This window comes from Python bivittatus, unplaced genomic scaffold (assembly GCF_059951505.1).
Source record: "Python bivittatus isolate LINGU-HERP-01145 unplaced genomic scaffold, Pbiv_v1 ctg000570_np1212, whole genome shotgun sequence".
Lineage (NCBI taxonomy): Eukaryota > Metazoa > Chordata > Lepidosauria > Squamata > Pythonidae > Python > Python bivittatus.
In genome coordinates, this window is record NW_028277097.1 from 2886730 (window position 1) to 2913668 (window position 26939).

Genomic DNA, 26939 nt, shown 5'->3' on the forward strand with positions numbered 1-26939 from the left:
GAACAGTGCACATCCATATTAGCATTTTCTATTGTTCCTTCTCCAGTGAGAATGCAGTTTGCTGTTTACACCAGGTAGCAGCTTGTCCTGGTCTGGGCTTTGACTCTCTCCCTGATAATCGTGGTGTGATTAGGGTAGGGCAGAGAGATGGAGGGACCATACCTCAGAGTATAACCAAGAATGCCGCATCAATTTCTCCTTTAAATTCATTAACAATATGCAGAGGACTCAGCATTAGATTAATATGTTCCAAACAGACCTGCTTTTTAAACATGTTTTCTGGGTGAAGACATTTTTCCCCTAGCTAGAATCAAGCTTTTATATAGAAATTCCTCTGCATGTGTCTCTTCAGTGTGTGTGCATTGCTCACAGCTCATATGTGTGCACAGGGTTTGGTATAGTCACAAATGTTTCAGGCTTCATAATGCACTGATTGGTGTCTTCCATTCATGGCCAGTGTGATGGCCTTCTCAATGCATAATGTCTGCTTGGCTGGCAACGGCAGTTTTAGAGTCACATGAAGGGGTTTATTTATACAGCTATTGCTCTGTTGTTGATTCTGATTTTGGTTGACCAAAATATTCAACTGGCTGTGCCACGTATTTCCAAAGAACATACTTTTAGGTCAGTACACTGATGTTTACAACCAAAGCACTCCCAGTGGCTTTAGCGCAGCTACTCCGAGCAATGTAATTTGAACTATTAATTTTTTTTAAAAAAAAAAGCTTGCTAGTTTATTTTTAAACCTTGACATAATATAGTATGGAATCCATTGCCCAGAATTTAAAGTATTTTGTTAGACACCCAACTATGGTCTCCAGTGTTGTGATTAATGGAATGTGCTGGTTTATTTTTCCCTTGAGAATCTGAAAGGCTAAAAGAAAGATCACAACTAAACAAAAGCATATCAATAACAGGAAGCTGTTGGTGAGAAATACCCTGATCTTCCTGTAAATTCACGTCACCGCACTCCTCAGGGACAAAGGTGCACGAACAGCCCAGTAAATAATTATGATTTAATATGGGCCTTGTAATGCTGTTTACCGTACAACAACAAAAAAGAATTGTTTCTCAGGGTGCAAAAAAAGCAAATAACAGAAACCCGTATCAATCTAATCAGGAAACACTGATGTTATGTCTGGGTCAGCTGCTGAAAACAGGTTGTAACCCATCAGCATATTGACTAGATAGCAGGACACGCACCCGAACAGAAAGATCGGTCGTACAAAGCCCGAACCTTCAGATGAGAATAAACTGCAAAATAGAAGTCAGTCGACTTCTTGTATGCATTTCTTCTGCTGCACCAAGCACAAACAGTTCAGAGTAAGATTGCAACATTCCTCTCAAGATGTTTACCGTATTTGCTTGGAATCTACAAAAAAAGAAGCATCTTGTCCTCCTTCTTTGCTTGTGTTTTTGTGCGATGCAATGTGGGAATCTTGTGGCTTGGCTGCCAAAGAAAATGCTATAAAAAGGGCAAATGCTTATAATGGCCTTTAGGGCAGAAGTTGGAATAAATAGCTCTCAAGTGGGTCTTCAAGCATTTCCTAACAGGAGAGCTCTGGACAACCACTCACTTCCAACACTGCATTCCATTGTGCCCCATCCCATATTCTCCTTTTCTTTTCTGTCACTTTACTCTGGGGTTGCTGAGCAATGCCATTCCATGTTGGCCTTTTGGTTTTGCCTTTTCCCCCTTAGTGATTTTGGGGCTTCTGCAAGTCTTGTGGTTCTGTTCAACTGGCCGATGCCTCCCTCTGGTGTGCAGATGGTGCCATTTTGTCTGCAATCATACTGGCACTTATCACATGTGGAGTCCTTGGGGTTCTCTGAGTTTGGTTGTTTTCTTGAAGACGTTTTGTTACCCATCTAGGTAACATCTTCAGTGCTAGCAGTGAAGTGCTTCAGTTACCTAGATGGGTAATGAAACATCTGCAAGAAAACAACCAGGCTCAGAGAACCCCAAGGATGCCACAGTTCAACCCTGAGCTACGTATATTATCTTCTATTGGTACCTACCACACGTTCAGTATTAGGAATGGGGCTTTGATTGGCAAGTTTTGAACTTAGAAGCTCTGTGAGCTTATCTCATATTTGACCTCAGGAGTGTATTCACTGGAAGATTTTAGAATTGACAGTGGAAGATGTCTTTGTTCAACTAGCCATGTACTCTAGTTGTACATCATACTGTACAGTAATGTGTGCTTTTCAGTTGAAAGGGCTCCATGGCTGAAGGTGCTAAACTTTCCCCCTCTTTTACAAATTATCTAACAATATCACTCTTCAGCTCAATTGTGAAAGTATTAGTACAGCTTTAGTGACTTGTTTATTTAATAAATTGATATGGCTGCCTATCTCATATGCATGACTCTGGGCAACTAACAGTTTTCTTCAAATATAAAGTATAGAGTAGAAGCCATTAAAAAAAATACTACAATCAGGCCTACTTCTTCATACCACTAAGGTTTTTGTGTTTGTGCTTTGGGCATGACATATGGCCATCCAACCTTGACTGGCCTTGAAAGTTAGGCAAGATCTTGCCTGATTAGCACTTGGATCTAAGACTTCCAGGGAATATTAGAACTGTAGTTAAAGTGGGAAGTTGAAAAACATCACAGAAGAAGGCAAAGTTGAATCCCTTCTGCATTGCTGTCAAGAAAATGATACAACCACATCACTGGGAGTTGAGTTCAACTTAAACGAGACCTTTTTCACCTTCATAAACAGCCTTCCATAGGCTCTTCTCTGCCAGATGTGTTGGATTTCAACTCCCATAATCGTCAGGAAACATGGTCACAATCTGTCTGGACATTATGGGATTCAAATCAACACATCTGGATCACAGTAGGTTGGGAAAGCCTAGCAAAAATGATGGAGATCTTCAGCAATGAGCAGAGAAAATTTGCTTTAATCAGTGTACTAATTAAAGACAAGTTCAAACATATTTGCTGTTTCGTTTTGCTCCCACAAAGTCTCTGTACAAAAAAAAAAAGCATTAAAATATCTGTGGCATCTTGTACCACCACTTTATCCAGCTTCTCTCCCAAAATATTTTGGAGATAATCAGGCAAGCAGTTATGTAAAAGCCGTTTAGAACAATTCAGCCTTTGTAAAAGAAGTCTGGGAAAAACATAATTTGCAAAAGGAAAAAAAAACCTAGCATCTTCATTTTGGCCTGTCAAATTTTAAAGCAAAGTTCAAGTCAGGGCAGTGGTTTAATTCATAAGTTTTGTAAAAACAAACAATAAATAATAATTAAATAATTAAAAATTCCAGAGTGAATTCTACCACTCCACCTTCTAAGTCACTATTGAAGCACTATGAAAAGAAATGCCAAGTGTCAATTTTTGAAAAACGTACAACAAAGATTCTCTGAAGAGATTTCAAATTATTTTTCAAAGCATATTTATATTTTCTTACCTATCTGAACTAATGCTTTGCTTCCAAAGAATCATTGTTTAAAATAGTGCTGAGTGTCCCTTGAACTTCTCATCATGCTTCCAAATCTTCTTTGCCATGGATGCACTGTGAACATTGGCTATGTATGAACATCTGGATTTGGTACAACAAATACAGAAATGTTCAAATGTCAGAGGAAATCTCTAAGCTCCCTGCCAGAGGTGACAGGAAACTAAAAAGGCCCTTAGTACAGTCTTAATACAAAGCTTCCTTTAACATCAAGACTTTGAATAAATCCCCAACCTGGTAACCTCAAATCATGTTTTAGCTGGAAATTCTTAGAATTGCAGTTCTAAGACATCTGGAGGAGCAAGCTAATATAAAGGTCATGGAATCATGTTCCAGTAAGATTTGTGGAAATTCATAATTGTTCATCAAATCTGCCATTCAAATTTCCAACGTTCTTCATCCTTATGGTATGTTCATATCCTTTGGATGTATGTGCAGCTCTGTTTGCTTACACAATGTAGCTTTCAGACTAAAAGGTAAAGATGCTCTTAAGTCAAGTTCAACTCCTGGGAATTGCATTCATGCAATTTCCTCAGCAGTACAGGCAGTCCCCGAGTTAAGAACGAAATCCGTTCCTAATTCTGTCTTTAATTCAAATTTGTATGTAAGTTGGAACTTGTACTTATGAACAGGCTGCCTATCACTAAAAGTGGCAGACGACGTTCTCCTTCCTCAAACTGATAAACCACTGAAGCCACGCAATGTTTTCATGAACCACTGAAAACTGCTGAAAACACGCTGTATATCAAAAATGTGCAGCTTCAGCAGTTCCTGAAAACATTGCGAGGCTTCAGTGGTTCATTGGCTTGAGGAAGGAGAATGCCGTCCAACGTTTTAGTAATAGGCAGCCTGTTCATAAGTACAAGTTGTCCGTAAGTCGGACATTCTTAACCTGGGGACTGCCTGTATTATGAAAGTGGTTTGACATTGCCTTCCTAATTTTTTTTAATTTCCCTACCTAGCCAATAACCCTGGGATACCCCCCCTTCAAATACTAACCAGGCCCAATCCTATTTAGCCTCTAAGAACAGCCAAATCAGCTAGATGTTGCCATTGGCTGAGGCACATGATGCACGTGCACATGCAGCTATGATGAGTCACGTATGGGTAAAATGTAGGGCAACAGTATGGTGAATGCTACCTTAATAGACTATTAATATCACCAGAGTTATCGCTGTTCATCGAGTGTTCTGGGAAACCTACAGTCTCCTCTTGAGCCAACAAGCTGTAAGCCTCAGAGCCAGCAGCCAATCAATCACCTGAAGCACACAAGGGAGACCAGGGAGACAATGAGCACGGCTGGTGAGGGAAAACTCAGACAGTAAGGGGCCAAATCCTGGTAGGCCACCTAGCCCCAGAAGGCACCATCACATTTGATGGATAGAGTCAAGGCAATCTGCTCATATACTTGGGATGACCCCTAACTGAGCCATGCCCACAGCTGAGGTTACATAGGAGGAGCTACCATGACCTTGGTCTCTTTAGGAAACAATTCTACAACATTGGACCTGCATTTTTGTATCCTTGCTCTGCTCTCAGACTTTAAGCTTTATGACTTGGATGGGCTTGTGGAATTCTTTGGCATTTGAATTTTAGACTAATATAGACCACTTGTTTCTCTGCTGCTGTATCACTCCCTTTTCTTGGACCTGACTTCCAGCTCTGCTTCTTGCCCCTTACAGCTATGACTCTTGGCTGGATTTTATGGATCTTTGGCTCCAGATCCTTGAATTTTCAGTTTTAACCCACACTGGAACTGCTGGCACTGCGTCCTTGCTCCTAGGCAGTATTTCATCTTCCCTGAGCATTGTTCGAATTGCAGCCCCATCATTAAACTGTGGCAACTTGCTGGAGTGATTGCTCAGTCTGGAACCAAACAGAAAGGACAGAAGACCAGCCTATTTTTTATTAGTTTCTCTGTCTTAGCAAGATTGTTGATGCTTCTGGTTAGTGTCTCTTTCTTAGCAAGACTGCTAAGCCATGCCTTGTCTCACCTCCAAAAAGCAATTCCAAACAGATGAAATTCTGATTCCATCTTTTGAAATCTAATTGTTTGATTTTGACTCAGTACTTGCTTGTGGCTCTTCTGTCTTTGGCTGCTGCTCATGATCTTGAGCTCAGCCTGCTTTTAGCATGTTATCACATATTCACATATTATCCTTTCAGGGATTGCTACTGCCACAAAAAAGGGATTAGGTTCTGTACAGAATTCTCTGCTACTGGCTAGAAGAGAAGCTTGATATATATAGATAAATACTCTTTGTATCTTCATATATATTTTACTCAGCCATATACCCTTCTAAAACTTTAGGCTGCTCACCAATGTCCTTTTCTAAAGTGACCCTGAACCTTGGGGAAGCAACGGGCCAGAAGAACATCTGTGAGAAGTTGTGGTGTGTTTACAGTGCATCTGGAGGATAAAATCACTTCAATTCTTTTAGATGTCATTGGGCAAGTCCAGCGAAGGAGGCCTCATCCTGAGATGTCAACTGGGAGTGACTTTGAGCCTATTCGATCTGAGGAAGTGAACAGGAGCTTTTGGGACTTGTTAGTGGGAATAAAGAATGGCCTTGAAGGACAGTGGGAAGATCCGTTACAAAGGCAATGATCAGACAAGCACGGCTTAAGTCCATTCCAAGCAACTAACTTGAGAAAACATCTCAGGCCCTACCCTAATTCACATGAAGATAAAGTGAGGGAGGAGAGAAGCCATTCAGACTTTCAAGATTGTGTTACTATAGCCCTTCTAATAACCTTGGAGGAAACTTTTTTGGTCAGGCTTCAGGTTGGGTTATAATACTAAGACTCCATTAATAGTCCTTTGTAGATGAACTGTGACAGGATCAGGATAGGCAATTGTCTCTCCTGGTCCTTCCTGATTTCTCAGCTGCCTTCAATATGTGGTATCCTTCTCAACCATCTCCAGTGGAGGAAGGGGCACTATTTTGCAGTGATTCTCCTCCTTCCTCCAAGGTAGGTACCAGTCAATGATAGTGAGGAACGAGAGATTGATTCCTGAGGCCTTCTGTTGCATAATGTCACTAGGGTCTACTATTTCTCCTCCCATCCTAACTACATGAAACCACTGGGGGAAGTCATTTGTTGACATGGGGGTCAGGTATCATCAACATGCAGATTATACTCTGTTGTATATCTCAACTATGGGCCGAGCAGGAAGAGTAGTCAAGATGCTGTCCCAGCACCTTGAGGATATAAAAGTCTGGATGTTGAAGAACAGATTCAGCCTCAGCAAGATGGAATGGCTCTGGGTTCAGAGACTATCTAATAGAGGGGATGTGCCATCTTTGGTTCAGGACATGCTTGCACTCCATCATTCTGAATTGGTTCATAATCTGGAGGTCATGACAGTGACAGCTGTGGCCAAGGGTAGGTTGGGGTGAGAGAAAATGACTGCTTCAAAGTCACCCAGTGAACTTCCATGGCTGTGAGTGGATTAAAAACTAACACCTGAACAACTATGCCACACTGCCCTGCCTAAAAGTGTCAGGACTGAAACTGATAACTTTTACCTGTATACCATGTGCACTACTCCTGATCTACAGTTTTTCCCTGTGGGTTTGAACTAATTCTAAGCACTGCTCTATCCAGTGGTAATTAAAAATTAGCTTGGAGACACCACTGCATCTATCAAGTCTATTCACTAGAATGTTTAGTGACAAGAAACAAAATTACAGAGAAAAGATAATTTAATAAAATCATTGAGATAATCCAATTCACAAGACTATGTTTCCTTTCCAAGTAAGTTTGTTTATTCTTTGAGCAATTTTCTGGTAAGTACAATTTATTTATTGTAATAAAAAACACTTTGAATAGGATGAAACAGAAATGCCTACTTTAATTAAATGAAAGCGAAACGCTTGTTATAATGAAATAAAAACCTGTTCAATTCAGGAAAAAACAGCTATTAGCTTTGATATTTCCTATTGGAGACAAGCTTGAAACAAAAATAACAGTGAAGATGATGTGAGAACCTGAAAGTGTTGTAAGCCTTAAAAACCTCATGTTTCTATATGAGTCTGTCAGAAATATTCCAGCAGAAAATTTGCCACAATGAGCCTCCTAAACAGCCACAATACCATTTCATGCAAACTTCAGTATTGTTTTAAACACGAGGCACAATGATTAATCTGAGAACATGCTTCGTAAAGCCACTATGATTCATTTGGAAGAGAAACAAATCTATCTTTCTTTCTGTATTAGGAAAATATACTAAAATGAACAGGCAAGGAAAACAGCAGGTGGGGATGGGAGAGTAAAAGAGTTATGATAGTGGTAGAAATGCAGTTGAAGTCCCACTCCTTTTCACGTGCATACAACACCGACACACATACAATGAGGAGGGGCATTGATTGCGCTGCCAAAACTGACAGTTTGACTTATTTGACCCCATCCATAAACTCCACTGAAGACAACTAACTTAGAAATCAAGATCTCTCCCTTTCTCTCTCCCTATCACAGCCCCCATTCGTTCATTATTGTTTTTGTTTTGGTTTGGATTTAATCCCGTGTGTGCTGCTCAGCCTTGCAGTTGTGAGATGGGTGGCTATATTAACTGATGTAATGAATAAATAATAAACTTTGTTATGACTAGCCCATGCATTTACTTTAAAGGAGAAATGTGATGACCAGGAAAAAAAACTCAGAATACATCAGGGAAAAAAAAAAAAAGGCACCCTTTCCCATCCTGCCCCCAAGAAAAAATGCGTTACAAAATACTTTGTTTTAGAATATTACATAAAATATTTGATAGTTTTTTTTTTATGTTGAAACCTTTCCTTTTCCCAAATAATCCTTAAAAGTTATGCAAAGGGAAGATTTTTCTTCACCAAATCATTGCAATTCCTGTGCTGAGAACAAGCTGTCCTTGTCGGAGCAAGATTATTTCTCCTTCCCGGTGGCAAGACTGCTTTCAAAAGAGAGAAAAAAAACATTCTTCATCTGTGGCTTTCGTTGTTCACTTTCTTGGAGGTTTGCATATTTGTCTTTATGCCCACCTGCCTAATCTGCAAATACTGCGAATGGACTAAAGTGGGTGGTGTGAGGAATGGGAGCCTAATGGACTTCAGGGGGCAAGTGATTCCCTGCTAGGTGGGAACCCTCAGAAGGTGGTCCTCAGTTGCCTGGGTAGACCGGGCGGAAATTACTGGGGAAAGGTGGTCCCCAAGATACCTCAGGCCTTGTAATATATAGGGCTTTACAGCATCTTGAATTGTGCTCAGAAACCTACTGATTGGAATATATAGGTGAAAGAAGGAAGACCAAGTGATAAAGCTGTAGGGTAAACCTGGAAAAGCAAAAGACATTTCCTTGAGTCATGCTTGACTTCCAATGATTGCATAGACAAGCCCGTGTACTTTTCTTAACAGCGATATGGAAAATATTGCTAATGCTCTTTCCTGAGATGTTTTCTCAACTTCCCAGTCTTGCCTACTACTCTGAGGTTTCCTACGGGCCTTATTTTCCAATTCTAATCAGGGCTGACCCTGTTTGCCTTGGATCACCAGAGTTGGCCATGTGCTGCCCCCTGCTGTGGAACTAAAACCTCAATGGCATAATAATAGTAATAAAATAAGGATAAAAGGAAGTTTAAAATGAAAGGTATTAAAGTGTCTTCTCTATAAGAGAGGATGGGAGAACTTTGGAAAATAAATTGAGAAATTTATCAATTTAAGGGGAAATACCCAGATTGCATTTTTTTTTAGAAATTGTTGGGCATCTTTCATTGTAATTACAAAGGAATGGTGTGACATGGAGATTCATAAGCAGAGGAGTATTCATATAAATAATGTAATGATACGTAGTATTGGATTAGTATAAACCAGTGTTTCTTAACCTTGGCAACTTTAAGATGCGTGGACTTCAACTCCCAGAATTCCCCAGTCAGCATGCTGGAGTTGGAGTTGGAGTTCATGCATCTTAAAGATGCCAAGGTTGAGAAACACTGGTATATATTATGTGATTAAGGAGTTAGGATTAGTAATATATTCCTTATATTTACTACATTTTCCTTATTGCTTGTATTTATTATAATGGTATATTTTAACTAGATATTTGTGTTTTATTAATCGTTTGCTGTATTTGATAATTGTTAAAATTATTTTTTTAAAAAGTCTTCCTCGCTACACTTTCGGTAAATTGGGATGAACACAACTGCACATACATTCATTGGTGTTTGTGCATTTATAAACAAAGCAGTATACTGAAATTTAATCATGGCAAGGATGCTGTTAAGGATGCACACAGGTGTCATATATTTTTAAAACAGCATAGTGTTATCCTAATTTGAATTTTGGATTTGTTCTAATAAATAACATATGCTAATTTTGCTTTTTATAGCTGATGTCCTCTTTGTCTTCAGCCTTACATTGCCCTCCAGTGGTCACATTGCTCTCTTTTATTAAGTGTATTTTATTTTTTGATCCATACAGACTCATACAATTTGCAGCGGGAACATGTATATCATCATGAAGTTTTTCTAAGATTTGTGTAATTATTGACAAGGCCAATTTCTAAACTCAGAAGAGTGTCAGAGGTAGCAAGTGAGCTGTGAAAACTAATTAGTAGTAATTCACTGAGGAGGAGGAAAATGTTAGTTGACCCTGACTCACATTCAGCAAAAACCTTCCCCAAAAGGCTTCCTTTGAGCATGGGGTCATTAAACTAAGCCCAACTTTTCCACTGACTGAATGGGAAAGAAGGCAATTTCAAATAATCTCCAAATGCCATGGTTCCTGCAAAATTGCTCTGAATGATGGGGGAAATCCTCTGGAATAATAGAAGAGATAACTTCCAGGTAATGCAGAGAATGTGTGATTTAATTAAAATGATTTTCCCCCTTTCTCAAAATGAGAGTATTCTAAGTAGAGCTCCATTTGAGAATCTCCCTAGCAATTGAATAAAATTTTTAGATACAATCCCTTGTATTTTAAAGTCACATTTTAGATACATTGCAAGTACATGAAACATTTGTCACCTGTACTCTCAACATTATCTTCCCATGAGAATCAATTGTTTAAAAATGGAAGTCTGGGTGCAATTTTCCTATTAAGCCTTAAAACTCCATCTCTGACTGCAGAGTCTCACACACAAATGAGATATTATGCTAACAAATGTTTCTGTAGAATGCTTCACACTATCAACCTGATTCAACATCGTGTAATTAAGTATTACATACAAAGTCTTATTACAAGTTTTAGCTGGCAAAGCATGCTGTCATAAGTGGGCCAGAGATTGAATCCTCCTTCCATTTGCAGAAAGAACTGATACGGAGAAGCTCCAGTTGGAGGAAGAGAGAAATGGAATGGAATTCCATTTGTCTCAATCTCTCGTTCCACATAAAACTTCCTACAATACTACATTCTTGAGCAGTTTTCCCAACCTGGGCAATTTTTAGACTGGGCACTGTGGGTTTAAATTTCCAGAATTCCACCAGGCAGCCCAATCACTGCTGAGAATTCTGGGATGATCTGCAGGTTGAAGTCACAATTAATTTTAAGTAGGTCCTAACATACAATAATATTCTTAGAGAAGTGTACAGAAAGCAGTCTGCCACACCAGATGCCTTCCAGCTATGTTGGGCATCAAATCCCATGATATCTAGCCACCCCAACCAAGGGCTAGGGATTCTAGGGCGCAATGTTTAAGGTGATAAGGTTACATTATCTGAATAATGTAAATCAGAATGCCGTTATTACTCTGACTTAACCATCATGAACGGGTTTCACCTGCATACAACTGATGGAATAGCTGCAACTTACATAACTCATGCTCAACATTCTGCACAAGGTGACCTTGATCCTTCAGGGTATGAAGATAGGCTTGTTGGGTCTGATGTTGAGTTTGTGTGAGACAGACCTCAGTGTATTATGTGAGTATGAGTTGTTTACCCTGTTGAACAGGCTATGTTCACATAATATCCTAATCCATTAAACCTGGTTTATAAACACAATGTCTGGATTCACAAGTTCACAAACATATTTGACTTTACTATGATTTGTGAATTGAGCATAGGTGTTCAAAGATGCATAATTATTATTATCCTGCCAATATTGATGTCTGTTAGCAATTTACAGTACAGTATATCTACCTTTCTTTTACTAATGAAGCTCCTACTGTAATGTATCTTAGATCTCTCACCTGTATGCCTTCCCTGTATGTATGTATGTATGTATGTATATATGTATCAAATTTATAACAGTTTCTTTTGTCTTTCCCACTTTTTAAAATGACTGTTATTTTTATATTGGTTTTTAAGTTATTGTATTATTGAAAAGTAATTGTTCTGCTGAAAACCACTTGGAGACAAATATATTAAATGTGTGAATGAATATTAGAACTGACTACCTTAGGAGATCTTGGACTTTCTTTTACTTAATGCATTTAAGCAGAGAACAGAGAGTACCTTGCCAAACAGCTTTTGTTTCAAACTCTCTTGCAGGTTTTCTACTAATCAGGAGATAGGACTAGATCAGTGGGGGGTTTTCTTTGCCTGGTTTTCTTAATCAAATCCCAAGGCTCAATTATACCAAACTATCCACCCCACTGAGCATACACTGCATACAACAGCCTTTCTCAACCTAACACCCTCCAAAGTATGTTAGGCTACAATTCTCAGAATTCTCAGCCAGCAAGAACCATTCTAGAGGATACTAGTTTGGGGACCAGTATATGTATGCATGTGAACGGGGTATATGTGTATATACACACATACACATACAAGTTGTCCCCAAACTGGTACCTTCTAGAGTGGTCCTTCTCAGATTTACATTTATGGTCTGCAGGTATGTCTATAACAGGAGCCATTCTAGCTGATCTTGGATGATCCTCAAAAGCTAAGGAAGGTCATGCCTGGTTAATACTTGGATGCGAGACAGCCTGGAAATCCTAAGGCTGAAAGTTAGATTGGGAAGTTGAGGAAACAGAGGAAACCACTTCTGCATTGCTGTCAAGAAAACACCGAAGATGTGACTATGAAGTCATAAGGTGGTGGGCTCAACGTTAGGGGCTCTTCCCCTTTCTTCTGTTACACTGTCTCTCTCATTTATAAACATAACCCGCACTGTCTCCAACTGTAGAGAGAAGCTTCACAAATGGCAGGAGTCAAGGTATTTCCAGATATAGTTTTGATGAGCGATACAGTGCTTTTTGACCAACAGCTCTAAAAGCCTCTATCCAGAACCATCCCTATCAAAAGCAATCACTTAACATCACTGTTGTTAACTTGCTACGGATGCACCGTTGAAAGTCAGAACACACTGGCAGCCCATTGCATCTGCGCAGAAAGCTGCTAGTAAATCTAAATCTTTTCTCCAGCAACTGCAGCAGCTGATGGTCTAAGCCAGTGTTTCTCAACCTTGGCAACTTGGAGATGTGTGGACTTCAACTCCCAGAATTCCCCAGCCAGCAAGGCTGGCTGGGGAATTCTGGGAGTTGAAGTCCACACATCTCCAAGTTGCCAAGGTTGAGAAACACTGGTCTAAAATCTCTTCTGGTTGTATAACTTCAGGGACCAATTAACTCACTTCAGACATGAGTCTGGATCTTAAGCAGAATAAGAAGTCTGCTTCTGGCTGCAGATGCAGCCTACAAATATAGTTGTATTTGCTTTACTTTTATCACAAAAATGGGGAAAGATGCTTTCCGGTTTCATTTTGGAATGTATGTCACAGCAACCCACGGATTCATATCCCCACTTGGCCGAGGGCTGACTGTAGCTCTCATTGTGGCCTACCTCACAAGAGTGTTGTGAAGATAACAGGCGGGGTAGGAAAATTGATTTCCTTTCTCTTACTTTGAATACTTACCGTTTGGGAAGCACTTTGAAAAGGTCTGATGGGGAGGTGCGCCCCTGAGGGAGGCGACATGCTGCCCTGTGGCCTCAGATATGCACTTCTGTCATTATTATTGATCATATACAGCTGTGTTGGTGGACGCCGTTTGCGGCTCTGCCTCAGGCGGTCGAGCGCCTCGGGCCTGCCCTGGTCTGACCGCTGAAAGCGCGCCAAAATGCGCCCGCAGCTTCTCCGGATCGGCAGCCGCAGCAGCCAGAATGAGGAGACCCGGAGGACCGGCCTCCCAGCCCGAAAGCCATTCCTGGCTGGCTCTCCCCCTTCCTCGCCCCTCCGTGTAACCTGACCCGATCTGCGAGCGCGCCAGCAGGGGCACCAGCTGCTGGCGGGCGGAGCCCCGCCGCCCCGGCCCTGCGAGCGGCCTCTGTTCCCCGGGGCCGCCGGTGGCCTGCCCTCCGATCCCCGGGGAGAAGACGGCATGGCCCCCGGCTGGCGTTCAAGCAGCTTCTTGCTGCTCCTGCTGCTGCTCGCCACATGTCGAGAGGCGCTCGCAGGTAAGACTCGACCTCCGTCTGCGGGCGGGTGAGCGGGCGCGCCGCGATGGGAGGCGCAGCGGATACCTGCAGACGGGCACGAAGAGGTCGCTGGGCCCTGCAGAGCCCCGGGATATGTCCTCGGCTCTCCCCCCGCTGGGCTCTTCCTGCAGGGCCGGCTGCCTCTGCAAAGGAGAGGCCAGACGGGCAGGGTTGGCGCCCGGGCGCGGCTTTGGGCGGCTGGAGTGCGCGGCCCCACCTGTGCGCCGGCAGCAGGCGCTGGGAGCGGAGGAGGGGAAGGCAGGCCGGGCGAGCGCAGAGGCAGAAGGAAAGCCGTCCTGCGGGGAGCTGAAGGGCCGGCGGGAGGGGCCCTTCATGGATCAACCAACAAAATCTGAAAGGGGAGGGGAACCCTACTGGTTCTTTGCACTGATGCCAGCATAAGCCATTAAATTACTGACCAGATGAGTGCACATCTGCAGAGCCTGAATTTACACGTTGTGCTAAGCATGCATCCTGGCATATTGAATCATCAGAGGGCATTTTGCACCACCTGCTGAGCCCGAAAATAACTCCACTTTACTCTAGTGAGCTGGGCTGAATCCTTGGTTTATGATTCAGCAGCTTGTGAGAATCCAGGATATTGGATTGAGCAAGCCAGAGTAAGTCAACTATGGGCAAATGTGTGGTGTGAAACAGCCTCCTAAGCCTAAATCATGGTTTGGAAATCAGAATGGCTTCACTCGCACAACATGCTAAACCAAAACCAGACAAACGTGGCTTAGATCAATATGTTGACCTAGTTACAAATATATATGTTATCTTCCAATAACCACAAACCTTGGTCTTTAATGCTTCCAGTGTCCTTATTTAGCAGAACCAGTTGTGAGGAATTATAATTCAGCGGTATGTGGGGGTCACAGAATGCCCATTCTTGTCTGTTGGGCTGTATTTCCCCACCTTGGTGACTTCAAGGTGTGTGACCTTTAAGATAGCTCACAGTCACTCATGCTTTAGTCACCTCCCTTTTGGATTATTGCCATGTGCTTTACATGAGGCTACCCTTGAAGACCATCCAAAAGCTACAACTGGTCCAGAATGCAGCGGCGCGCACAGTGTTGGGTGCTCCTAGGTTTGTCCAGGTTACACCTCTGTTGCACGAACTGCACTGGCTCCCAGATAACTTCCAGGTGCAATTCAAGATACTGGTCATTACCTTTAAACCCCTCTATGGGATGGACTAGGTTATCTGGGGGACCACCTCTCCCTGAGAGTATCTGCCCATCCTACCAGATCGGACAGGGTAGGCACGCTCCAGGTACCTTCCCTGAAATCTTGCCAGCTAGGGGGACTTCAGAAGTGTGCCTTTTCCATGGCTGCCCCCACCTTATGGACTCCCTCCTGATGATTTGGCAGGCCCCCACCCTTTTAGCCTTTTGGGAGGCCATCAAGACCTGGGTTTTAATTCAGGTGCTGGGGTAGAGTGGCTGTTGTAGCATCCCCAGGGAATGACTGAAGCACCAGGTTCTGAGTTAAGTTTTATGGATTTTTATAGTTTGGGGAGTTTACTGTTGTTGTCAGCTGCCCAGAGTTGTGTTTTAAGATGGGTGGCCATACAAATCTTATAAATAAAATAAATACCCAGAATTCCCTAGCCAGCATCACCATTGCTGAAAATGTTGGGAATTGCAAAGCAAAGTAAACATGTAATTTCCTGAGCCCACCCAGGTACCATGTGAGCCCAGAAAAAGACATGGCTTCTTTAAGGTCCAGAGAAGGGGCCAGTGCTGGCTTTGAAGCAGTTTTGCTGTCTTCAGATCCAAATAACTGCATACCTCTAGTGGAGAAGTGCAGTGAGTGCTGTTGATGTCAGCTAGATTTAGCTATATTTCCTTTTCTGATATCATTAATTTCTTTGGCTTCTATTTCTTATTCCTCTTCTGTGCTTCTCATAACATTGATTGATCACGTGCCATTAAGTCAGTGTCGACGCTTAGCAACCCCATAGATAGAATTTCTCCATGATGATCTGCCCCTAACCTGGTCTTTCAGGTCTTCCCAAGGTGCCCCCATTGCTGCTTTAACTGAGTCTATCCACCTCATTACTGGTCATCCTTTTCTCCTCTTTCCTTTCACATTTCCCAGCATGAGAGCCTTTTCTAGAGAGCTAGGATTTTGCATAATGTGTCTGAAGTAGGATAATTCGAACCTGGTTATATATGCCTCTAGTGAGAACTCTGGGTTGATTGGTGATTTATTTATTTTGATCAAATTTACATGGCTGCCCATCTCACAAAACGTGACTCTGGGTGGCGTACAACAAGCAATAACATCACTTACCCCCAAAAGGAATTATGTGATTGATATGTATGTAAGACTTGGGGTGAGGGTTGCTGCAAGATCTGTAGAAAAGTCTGATACCTGTTTACAGCCAGTTGCTGTGTCTGAACTGGTTTGTAGGCCATTGCAGTTCTTCATTCAGGGAAAATTGCATTATAAGAACAGATTTCTGAGTTAGAGTCTAAATTAAATCATGTTAAACTTTACAATATTAAAGGCATGACTCAAAACTGTTGTTCTGTAGAGGACAGAAAATTTATTACCACTTCTGAAGATGAACTGCAGAATGTAAATTAGTGTTTATGTTATGCAAGTGTGTTTTCAAATCATACTTCTTCAGACGATTCTGGAAACAAACCAGAACCATGAAAATCAATGATCGTTTTTTTTTCACTTGACTGTAATAAGATTTGGATTATTCTCCTTGTGCCTGACTTATGACTACACGCCTGTAATATGCTGGAATTATTTTCACCATATATCTGTTGACAGGCTTTTCTCCTGCCCATCCCTAAACACATTCCAGATCTGCTTTTTAGAATTTCCTGAGTTTAAACAAGAGCAAAGCACTGTGGAGTTGCGTATAGGAGCCGGTCCTAGGAAAACTGATCAGCGTGTAACTGCAAAGTTCTGTAGAGTGAATGGGTAGGCCTGCATAACAAGAGCCCTGTTGGATCAGGCCTGGACCCGTCTTTATCCAGCATTTTGTTTCTTACCAGGCCCAACCAGATGCCTCTGGAGCACTTGCAAAGAAGGAAACCAGTCAGATCCCTCTCCTACCACTGTTCCCTGCAACTGGCATTTGGAGGTGTGCTGCCCTTAATTGGGCAGTAGCATTGTGTCTCAAGATTAATACCCCTTGAGAGATTGGCCCTCCATGAATTTTTCCTCTTTCTTTTACAGCCTTCCAAGTTAGTGACCATCACACATCTTGAAATGGATGTCACAGGTTACTTATGTGTGAAGAAATGTTTTATTTTGTCTGTTCTAAATTTCTTACAATCCACTTCATTGGATGATTTCTAGTTCTAGAATTTAGAAAGAGGAGAAAAATTTCTCCAGTCCACTTTCTCCAGTCCGTGCACGTTTATACACCTCAATCACGTTCCCCTTCCATCAGCTTTCCAAGCCAAAATGCTCTATTCTTTTCTCATAGAGAAGGCATTGAAGACCACGGATCATTTTGGTTGCCCCTTTTTGCACTTTTTCTGGCTCTATTATATCCTTTTTCAAATGTTATGAGCAGAATTCTGCATGGTAATCCAGATGTGGACGTGGCCATATATTTGTAAGGACCTTGCAATGTTGGCATTTTCACTTTCATTTCCTAATGATCCCTAGCATGGAATGCCTCTTTTTCACAGCTGGCTCATATTAAGTTTCCTTGACTGAGCTATCTTCTATGAGTCCAAGATTTTTGTCCTGTTCTGTTATGAACAGCTCCATGTCATGCTGATTGAATTAACATATCCACTAAGCCAATATGTAGTTTGTAAAACAAGCCTTAGAGCTTGGTGTGTTTATGGACCCAGCTGATCATGGTTTATTCAGCCAGCCACAGTTTCACACATTGTGACTTTGGTGATCAGGAGCTGCAGTTAACAGTTTTGGTGGAGCTAAAAGCTGCAGTGGGAAGTAGTAAAAGAAAGTGAGCAGGGCTATGTCACACACACAGCTAGGGCTGGAATTTTCACTCCTCTCCCCTAGTTTTTGGAAAACAATTGTATTTGTTGTGTGTTTCCAGCATCAAAATGGTGGCAAATCATCAACGTTTAGGGACTGCAAAAAGAGATTTGGAAGCCACAGGTGGCCACAGAGCTTCCTTAGCTTGGTGTGACGTTTGAACTCAAATCACTTCATCTGATTGTTTTTCAAGCACTAGCAAGGTTAGCGAGCATTTAAATTCTACAAAGCTTTGTCTATATTCCTTTTGCATTTTTAGCATTCTTGACAACTGTAACAGAGCACCAGGCAGCTTCTAAATCCAGCGGGGTTTAAGATGTTTCAGAAAAGCTCACTTGGGTAGAGAAAGGGTTATTTATTTATTTATTTATTTATTTATTTACTTATTTACTTACTTACTTACTTACTTACTTACTTATTTATTCATCAAATTTGTCACCGCCTATCTCAGGAAATGACTCTGGGCAGTTTACAACAAGATAAAAATTCATTAAAATACAACATAAAAGCAATCCTAAAAATAAATTCCAAGAAGCTAGAAAATTGGCAAATAATCCCAGGGACCATCATCAGGGGCTAACCACGCCCAGGGGCGGGTAGAGCCCATATCACCCCATGCACACTGACAGAGCCAGGTCTTTAAATCTTTTTGGAAAGCCGGGAGGGTAGGGGCCTGCCGCGCCTCTGTGGGGAGAATATTCCAAAAGGCAGGGGCAATGGCAGAGAAGGCTCTCTTTCTGGGCCCCGCCAACTGACATTCCCTTGCTGACGGGATCTGCAACATGCCCTCTCTGCCTGACCGGGTGGGATGGGTTGATGTAATGGGGATGAGACGGTCCCTCAGGTAACCTGGACCCGTGCCACATAGGCCTTTAAAGGTGATAACCAACACCTTGAATTGGGCCCGGAAGCAAACTGGCACCCAATGCAGCTCCCTCAGCAAAGGTGTTACATGTGCCATCCCAGGGGCACCTAATATCATCCATGCAGCTGCATTTTGAACAAGCTGTAGCTTCTGGATATTTTTCAAGGGTAGCCCCATGGCACTGGGGCTTTATGGCAATGGTCTCCAAGTCTTCTGGGCCAATGTGGATATTTGGAATTTTGAGAAAATGGCATCATTAAATGTATGCAATTCAGAACAAATAAAACTATGCACACAAAACATTTACTTTGGGTGGAACTCAATTGGGCAATGGCAGTACAAAAACTGCAATCTTCAGCTGATGACCCCTTTCTTACATGAAATACAGTGTGTCATTATGCATTTTCCAGGAAGATCAAGACTTTTTTTCTTTCTTTGCATATTTGAGTTCTCATGTCAAAGGATTTTATCATTCCTAAAATCTTGTTTTGATAAGCACAGAAAATGTTTGTCTACCATTTTCTTTTGTTTTCAGGGTAAAGCTTTGTCATAAATAAGTTTTCAGATATATAGTGTCATTGCCAACACTGCCGCTTTCCCCCCAAATACTCCACAACTTCTCTTTTAGTCTTTTCTACAGTCTCATAGAATCTGAGAACTGATGTTCACGTTCAGAAGAGTTGAAAATTATTTTATTTCAGAATGCAAGCAATGGGTTAAGTTGGGCAGGCAACCTTTTTTTTTTTTGCAGGGGGCTTAGATCTATACTTTTAAAAAATATTTGTAAACCACATAGATACAAATGTTATCATCAGGTTAAATGAGCCTAATGGGGAGAACCTATTTGGTCTTTGGGGGGGATTTAGGTGAGTTTGGGGTGGTGTGACCATTTTTAGTGCTAAAACGACCCAGCTGTTTGGCAGCAGCTAGCTACTTTTGGCTGATCTCAGAAAAAAGGTAAGCAGGGCTGAATTTGGTTAGTACCAGGTTTAAGGCACCTTGGCTAGACCTATCCAGTTGGAGTCCAAGTCACCAGATCTGAGCGACTTTATCCTCCAGATAGACTGCATATTCCTCACAAAGGCCCTGTAGATGATCCTGGACTCTCCCTGTTCAATAGGGACTGGGTTATCCTAAAAAGGCTGCTGGATGGCTATTGACAGACGCAGTAAGGGTGGAAAAATATTTATGTTTTGCCACTCTTATCACTACAAGGTAATCCCTGGTATAGGCCCTCACCTGTGTCTGATCAGACTCACTTCTAGTCTTCCTCCAAAGGTGCTTCAGACATGTCTTCTGATGCTTCATCTCCTGGGGCTCCTCAGTAAACCAAGGGATCTCATTCACAAGACTTTGAATTGTAGAATAAGAGCAAATCCAGGTGGCCAAAGTAAGAACCTCATATGAGACAGAATATGTTTTCTGTGGTTGCCTCTGTGACCAAATATTTTATTTATATAAAGTTGGTAAACTGTTTTGTATCATTAAGTATACAATAACTTCCTTTGCTTTTTAGCATCATTTTATGGTGAAAGCTACATACAGTTAAAGGTTGCTGAAACACTGTCTGAAATATCACTGAGATTACGTTTTCAGACAAGTAGACCTGATGGATTGCTTTTTCTTGCTTCTGGAAAGGAAAATTATTTTTTGGTGGAATTAATTTCTGGAAAAATACAGGTAAGATTATAAATATACACAGGTAATTTATGCTGGATCTGATCATTTTTCCTATCCCCAAAGAGACAGAATCTTTCTCTCATTCTTAACAGCTAAAATATATTTTATACTTTATGTAACCCACGTTTTGTTTAACCATGCTATGAATAAACCACAACTAGTTGAGTTCATGCATAACACTAAGTAAGAAAGATTTAACTATGCAAAACTGGCTGGTATAGGAAATAGCATTCTTTCAGGTATTTTGATCTAGAATCCTTTAGAACTTTATGGGTTGAAATCAGGACCTTGAACTGCATTCAAAGCAAATAAGTTACTAGGGTATCTGGAAGTGGGGAGGGCACTAGGTTGAGGAAGGCTGATGTAACGTGATTCCATCTGGATGTAGATGTTAAGCAATGTAGTAGCCCTGCTTTGTAGAACAGTCTTACTGTGTCTTATGAGCAGGCTTGCTTTAACAATGGCAATAGTTTTCACACTGTGGATTTCACCTAGTAAATATCCAGATGCTAGCATGCCCTTAGCATTTGTAAAGTATGTCTTTTTTTGTACGGGCAAAAATGTAATCCGCTAATTTCAGTCTCCTGGTACTGGTTCATATAGCTAAAATCACAACTCTAAAGAATCATGCAAACAGGTGGTACCATATTAATACATTTATAAGTAATAAACAGCATTGTTCAGACTACAATTAGTAGAGTTTTAGAATGAGTGATCTGGGATTAAAACCTGGATACATCATGATTTAAAGTATTTACTGACATTAAATATTTACATCTCATCTTGCTATGTTTTTATAAAGTACTTATGACAGTTCAAGTTCATACACAATGCCCCGTTAATACAAAATGCTGAATTATGATGCTGATTGACAAGAATTTGATCCTTTGAATCTCAGGATTACATGCATCCTACTCATTTGCATGCTTTGTTTACACATGCTTTTCCTCCATGTTTTCCAAAAGAGATTGCAAGCCTTCCACTTAGGTTTTGAACAAACTAGAATTTATAATCACACCTGAACTCGGAGGTTGTTGTACTGGTTACCCAACTGGCTTATATATGATGCTGGATCTGATCATTTTGCCTACTGCAAAATCATTTTGTTTGTTATGTTTGGTTTAGTTCGATGTATGAACCTTGCTATTATGGTTTACTATTATATAGTAATAATACAGGATATAATATTATATATGAAGGATATAAAACTATTATATATGAAAATTGCTATTTATTCAACAAACCATGATTTAAAATCCTGGTGTAGCTTTATGTTTGAATATAGCTTGGGTTAATTAGTAAATTATGTCCTCAAACTGGTTTGATCCCAGCCTGTTTGAATTAACATACCACTTTTTTGAGTTCAGATGAAATGGAAATAATAGTTTATTCTGCATTCAGAGTTGTATTTTAAGTTTTCCCTATTCCCAAATATTTTGGTTGAAAAAAATGTATATATAATTATTTTGAATATTTTTATTGTTAACATTTTTCATTGTTTTCTTTGGATGATTCAAACTGAATCTTCTCTTGCAGGTGAGGCTCAACCTTGGCACAAATGAACAGATCCTTTGTTCTCAGTTACACTCCCAGCTTGATGATTTAGAATGGCATCTTCTTGAAATTCATAATGAAAGAGAAAATATTACTCTAGTGATTGATAAAAATGATAAAACGAGTGCAAAAGTGCCTGGTTTTCCAGTATTTGAACTAAACATTGAATATGGTCTCTATATTGGTGGGAGAAGTGCCCTTGATGTCTGCTATCTTAATGATACACAAATTAATTTCCGAGGATGTATAAATGATGTGATATTTAACAACCATGATATCTTAAGGTCCCTGAGATCTTCTCCAAGGAATAAAAACATTCATGAAGTGTCACTGAGCTGCAGCAGTGAATTTTTTGCAGGGGGAGAAGAACCCATAAATTTCTTTAGTTCCAAATCTTACGTTTCATTTCCTCTTTGGAATGTCCAAGCAGAAGGCATCTTGGAATATGCAATTCAAACTATAGCTCAGAGGGGCTTACTGCTCTATAGTTCAGGTTCTGTAGGAGACTTTGTCGCAATGGAAATTGAAAACGGTCTCATTAAAGCTCACATTAGAATGGGTAAAAATAGAATTGAACTTTTTTCTCTTAGTCCTGTCAATGATAACCAATGGCACATTGTCAGACTGAAATTTTCCATAAAACATGTTGAACTCACGCTAGAAAAGAAAACTGTGAAAAGTTTACTGCCTTCACATAGTAAGCTTCCTGTTCTTAAGGGGGCCTTATATGTAGGTGGAATAAATGATGCACTCCGTGCAGAAGTGCTGAAACAAGGGTTAACTTCAGTTTCTGGGAGATATGGACAAGGGGGATCTTTCAAGGGCTGCTTAAAAGATTTGATAATTGGTTCAAAAAAAAAATCCTTGAAAAATGTTCTGGTGACTAAGGATATTTCAGTAGGATGCACAACAGAGAATGCTTTTCATATGAACCCTAATTTTGCACCAGAACAGCAAGCTGTGGGAATAGCCTCTCCCATTTCTGTTGTTGGTATTGTTGCTCCCAAACTGCTTAGGAAAGAAAGTCATGAACATTTTTTGTTTGTCAACGACTTGATTGTGCCAGAAGGTGGGCAAACACTTCTTGGATCTAAGCACATTAAAGTCAGTGTGGACTTCAAAACACTGGGGATTCGTCAATCACAAATTCTTTTTAGAATTAAACAGCCCCCTTCTCATGGGCACTTGAGGTTGAATGTTATATCAGAGCAAGAAGACTCCACATTTACTATGCTAGATTTGTGGCAAGGCAGAGTTTTATATGTCCATGATGGTTCTGAAGAAAGCTATGATTATTTCACTTTCTCTGTTTTTACAAGCAGTAAAAAAAAGATGCCTCCGTATCTCCAAGGAAAAGAGGAATATATGTTTACTATTACAGTAAGGCCAATAAATGATGCTCCAGAACTCATACTTCCAAATGGAAACTTATTTCTTCTCTTAGAACACTCCAAGAAATGCCTGAGTATAGATTCTGTAAATATTGTGGACAGTGACACAAGTGCTACAGATCTTAGTATTACAGTCCTTGGAAATTCAAATGCAGAGGCAGGATTTCTAGAAAATTCCCAGGCTCCTGGGAAAACAATTAGTACCTTTTCCTATGAGGATTTACAACATGGTAATGTTTTCTTTGTTCACACTGGAGTTCGAAATTCCAGGATTGTTCTGCGAGCAAGCGATGGGGAGAAAGTAAGCAACACAGTTGTGTTGCGTGTCATGGCTGTGCCCTTAGAATATAAATTGGTCAACAATACTGGAATTGATGTGGTACAAGGCACCGCAGTGTTGATAACACTTAGCCATTTGGCCACAGAAATAAATGCTTTTCAACAAGAGCTGGACATAAGATATGAAATCACAGAAGAACCCTTTTATGGAGAAATTCAGAGAAGGCATACTGGTGGAGAATGGAAAAAAACAAATTCTTTTTCTCAACGATCCATTGAACGTGGTCGTGTGAGGTATGTTTCTACCTTCAAAGCAATTCAGCAAGATAATGTCCACGAATATTTTAAATTTAAAATTATCATTGGTAGCAATATAAGCAAAGAGTTTCTGTTTGCTGTTAGAGTGAAATGGTTGACTTACAGTTTACTGAAATATGCACCATTGGTTATTGATAAATCCAAGAGAGAGTATCTTAATTCTAATAATCTTCTTGCTGTGATACCACAGATAGATATGTCAGAAAATGAATTTCATTACAAGCTGCAGTCCTTACCTGAGAAAGGAAGAATTCTGCTTGATAATGTCCCACTGCAAATAAATTCAAGCTTCAGCCAACAGAATATTTCTGAATATAAAGTAGAGTATCAGTTATTCAGTAAGCCCCATGAAGAAAATCTGGATTCATTTAGATTCTTCATTAGTACACAATATGTGGTATCAAATATCTATGATTTCAAAATCAACATCAAAACAGACCTACAAAACATTGTTTTGATAAACAATGGCCTTACTGTTACTGAAGGTGAAGGATCACTGATAACAAAATCAGAATTATTTGTGCAGACCTTCAGTAATAAGACTTTTGAGTATAAAGTTACAAAAAGTCCTCAGCATGGGAAGTTAATGCTTATTAATTTTTCTGATTCCCCAGAAAGTAACAGCAATCTTAGTAGTTTCACAAATCAGGATATATATGGAGACCGTCTTATGTATATACATGATGACTCAGAGACACTGTATGATGAAATTCATATCACTGCAACTGCCACAAAATTTGGAGAAGAGGTTTTAGAAACAGAACTCCATTCATCAGTAGACATCAAATTTAATATTTCTATCCACCTGAAAAATGATGAAAAACCAGTACGGGTAGTGGATAAGGTATTTCATGTTGTTAAAAATGGAAGGAAACTGTTGACTTTGGATGATCTTTGCTACCATGATCCTGATACAGATTTTGATGATAATCAGTTGTTATATACTAGGCGTGGCATTCCTAATGGAGACCTGGTTCTTGTCAATGAAACATCTCATAGACTATATCAGTTCAAGCAAGAGGATCTTATGCAAAAGCAAGTCCTCTTTGTTCATCAAGGAGCAACTTATGGTCGTTTTGTGCTATTTGTAACTGATGGAAAACATTATACGTCATCATTGCTAGAAGTAAGTGCTTCTGAGCCTTATGTCTTTCTAGAAAACAATACAGGATTATTGATCCAAAAAGGAAAAGAAGGAGTTATTACCACCACTAATTTGAGTGCTGTCACAAACCAAGATATTAGAAGTGATCATGAAATTAGATTTGAGATGTTTTTCTCCTCAAAGTATGGACAAGTCTTTGTTAATAATTCAGCACTGGCCACTTTCACTCAGCATGATCTCAAAATGGAACATGTGATTTATAGACATGATGATAGTAACAATTTGATTGACACATTGAACTTTACTGTTTACGCTAAAGGCCTCCGATTGGATGCTGAAATGAGCGTTCACATATATTTGGAAAGTCATCAGCGTCCACCAGTGATTATACATAACCACAGCCTTTTGGTTGAAGAAGGAAAACCTGTTCAAATCAGTAATGGAAAATTGCTGGTAAGATGAAGTTATCTAGTAATTTATAGTATATGTTTTAAATATTTTTTGATTTTTTGCTTCCTTGATTTCAGTAAAAGATTTCAGTAAATCTCTTCATCCAAGCCTTTCAACTCTGAATGTAGGAAGAACATCTGTTGGAAGGTTGAATTTCCTTCAACCTTTTTAATAAATATGTTTTACTATAATGAATATTACTTTATATTGTTTTAAATATTGTTTATTATTTATTTTATTGTGATTTTATTGAAAGCTATTTTGAGATTCTCCAACATAAGCAATATATAAATATATTAATTAATAATCAAGACACTAAAATTAAAATGCTTCTGTTTGTGATCAAACAGGCAGCAAACAATACTCTAATCAAGGAACCTTCAAGGAGGAAACAGGCAGCAAAATCCACACTCACATGCACTGATGATGTTACCTAGTTGGGTAATAAAGCGTCTGCAAGCAAACAACCAAGTTCAGAGAGCACCAAGAACTCTTTTAAACTTATTTGAAAAAAATTATTTAACAGTAAAGTTTTTGTGTGCTTCCCATCTCAAAATGACAAGAAGCCGTGCTGCCAATTTTTGGCAGTTGGGTCATAGAAAGTGAGGTGGGACATGCAAAAAAGACAGACAGATAGAGAGTTTGGCAGCCATCTGTGCCTGTAGGGGCACAGATAAACCATCTGTGCCATAGATAAATGAATATTCAGTACTGTTGTTATTAAAGATTAAATATAAAAAGCTGTATATAGAAAAAGCGATGCTCATCTTTTTGTCATTAATGAACTGTGCATATACTTTTTAAGGCTGTGCATGAAAACAGCTTGCCATCAGAGATAGAATTCAAAGTAAGATCACCTCCCGTCTATGGGTATCTCTGGAAGCTTACATCAGAAGAAAGGTATCTTGGAACAGAAGAAAATCCGCTTGTGTCTTTTACTCAGCAAGACATCAATGATGGCATTATCCAGTACATACAGACCATCTCCAACCAACTCCAAGACCACTTTTCCTTGGATGTGACCAATGGCATCCAGGCAGTCAGTGGAATAGAAGTGGCTGTAGACATCATCCCAAAGCTGATCCCATTAGAAGTACATAACTTCACAGTTGCTGAAGGGGGTTCAAAAGTCCTGGATGAAGATATTCTAAAAATTCCTAATAGCAACTTTGCAGGAGTTAATTGTGACTTTGGTCTAGTTGAGCCACCAAAATATGGGCGAATTGCAAACTCTCACTTTCTTGGAGTGGCATTGACTAAATTTACTAGAAAACAGGTAAAGTTGCTCTAAATACAATTCTGCTTTTTAATTTTATAATTAGATTTTAAATCATGTATCACAGAGCAATCAGGAGTTCATAAACTTCCCTATTATTAGACTTCAGACTTCAAGAACCTCCCTATTTTTAGAAAGCTGTACAGCCCCCACTGTTGTGCATAATTTAGCAAGTAATACAAAGACAA

The 26939-nt window shown here is 40.1% G+C and overlaps 1 protein-coding gene across 2 annotated transcripts in view; it reads left to right on the plus strand.

Annotated features, from left to right (window-relative positions):
• Window positions 1–13418: 13418 nt before the first annotated feature.
• LOC103051547 (chondroitin sulfate proteoglycan 4-like) overlaps window positions 13419–26939 on the plus strand; it is a 37348-nt gene continuing 23827 nt past the window's right edge. The window contains exons 1-4 of one of the 2 annotated variants that reach the window (XM_025171322.2): window positions 13420–13831; window positions 20215–20378; window positions 21915–25478; window positions 26281–26751. In XM_025171322.2, coding sequence (XP_025027090.2) covers window positions 13756–13831; window positions 20215–20378; window positions 21915–25478; window positions 26281–26751 — 4275 coding nt within the window. In that variant the 5' untranslated portion in view covers window positions 13420–13755. Of the gene's footprint in view, window positions 13832–20214; window positions 20379–21914; window positions 25479–26280; window positions 26752–26939 lie in introns of both variants that reach the window. The other variant, XM_088152661.1, reaches the window with a different exon arrangement.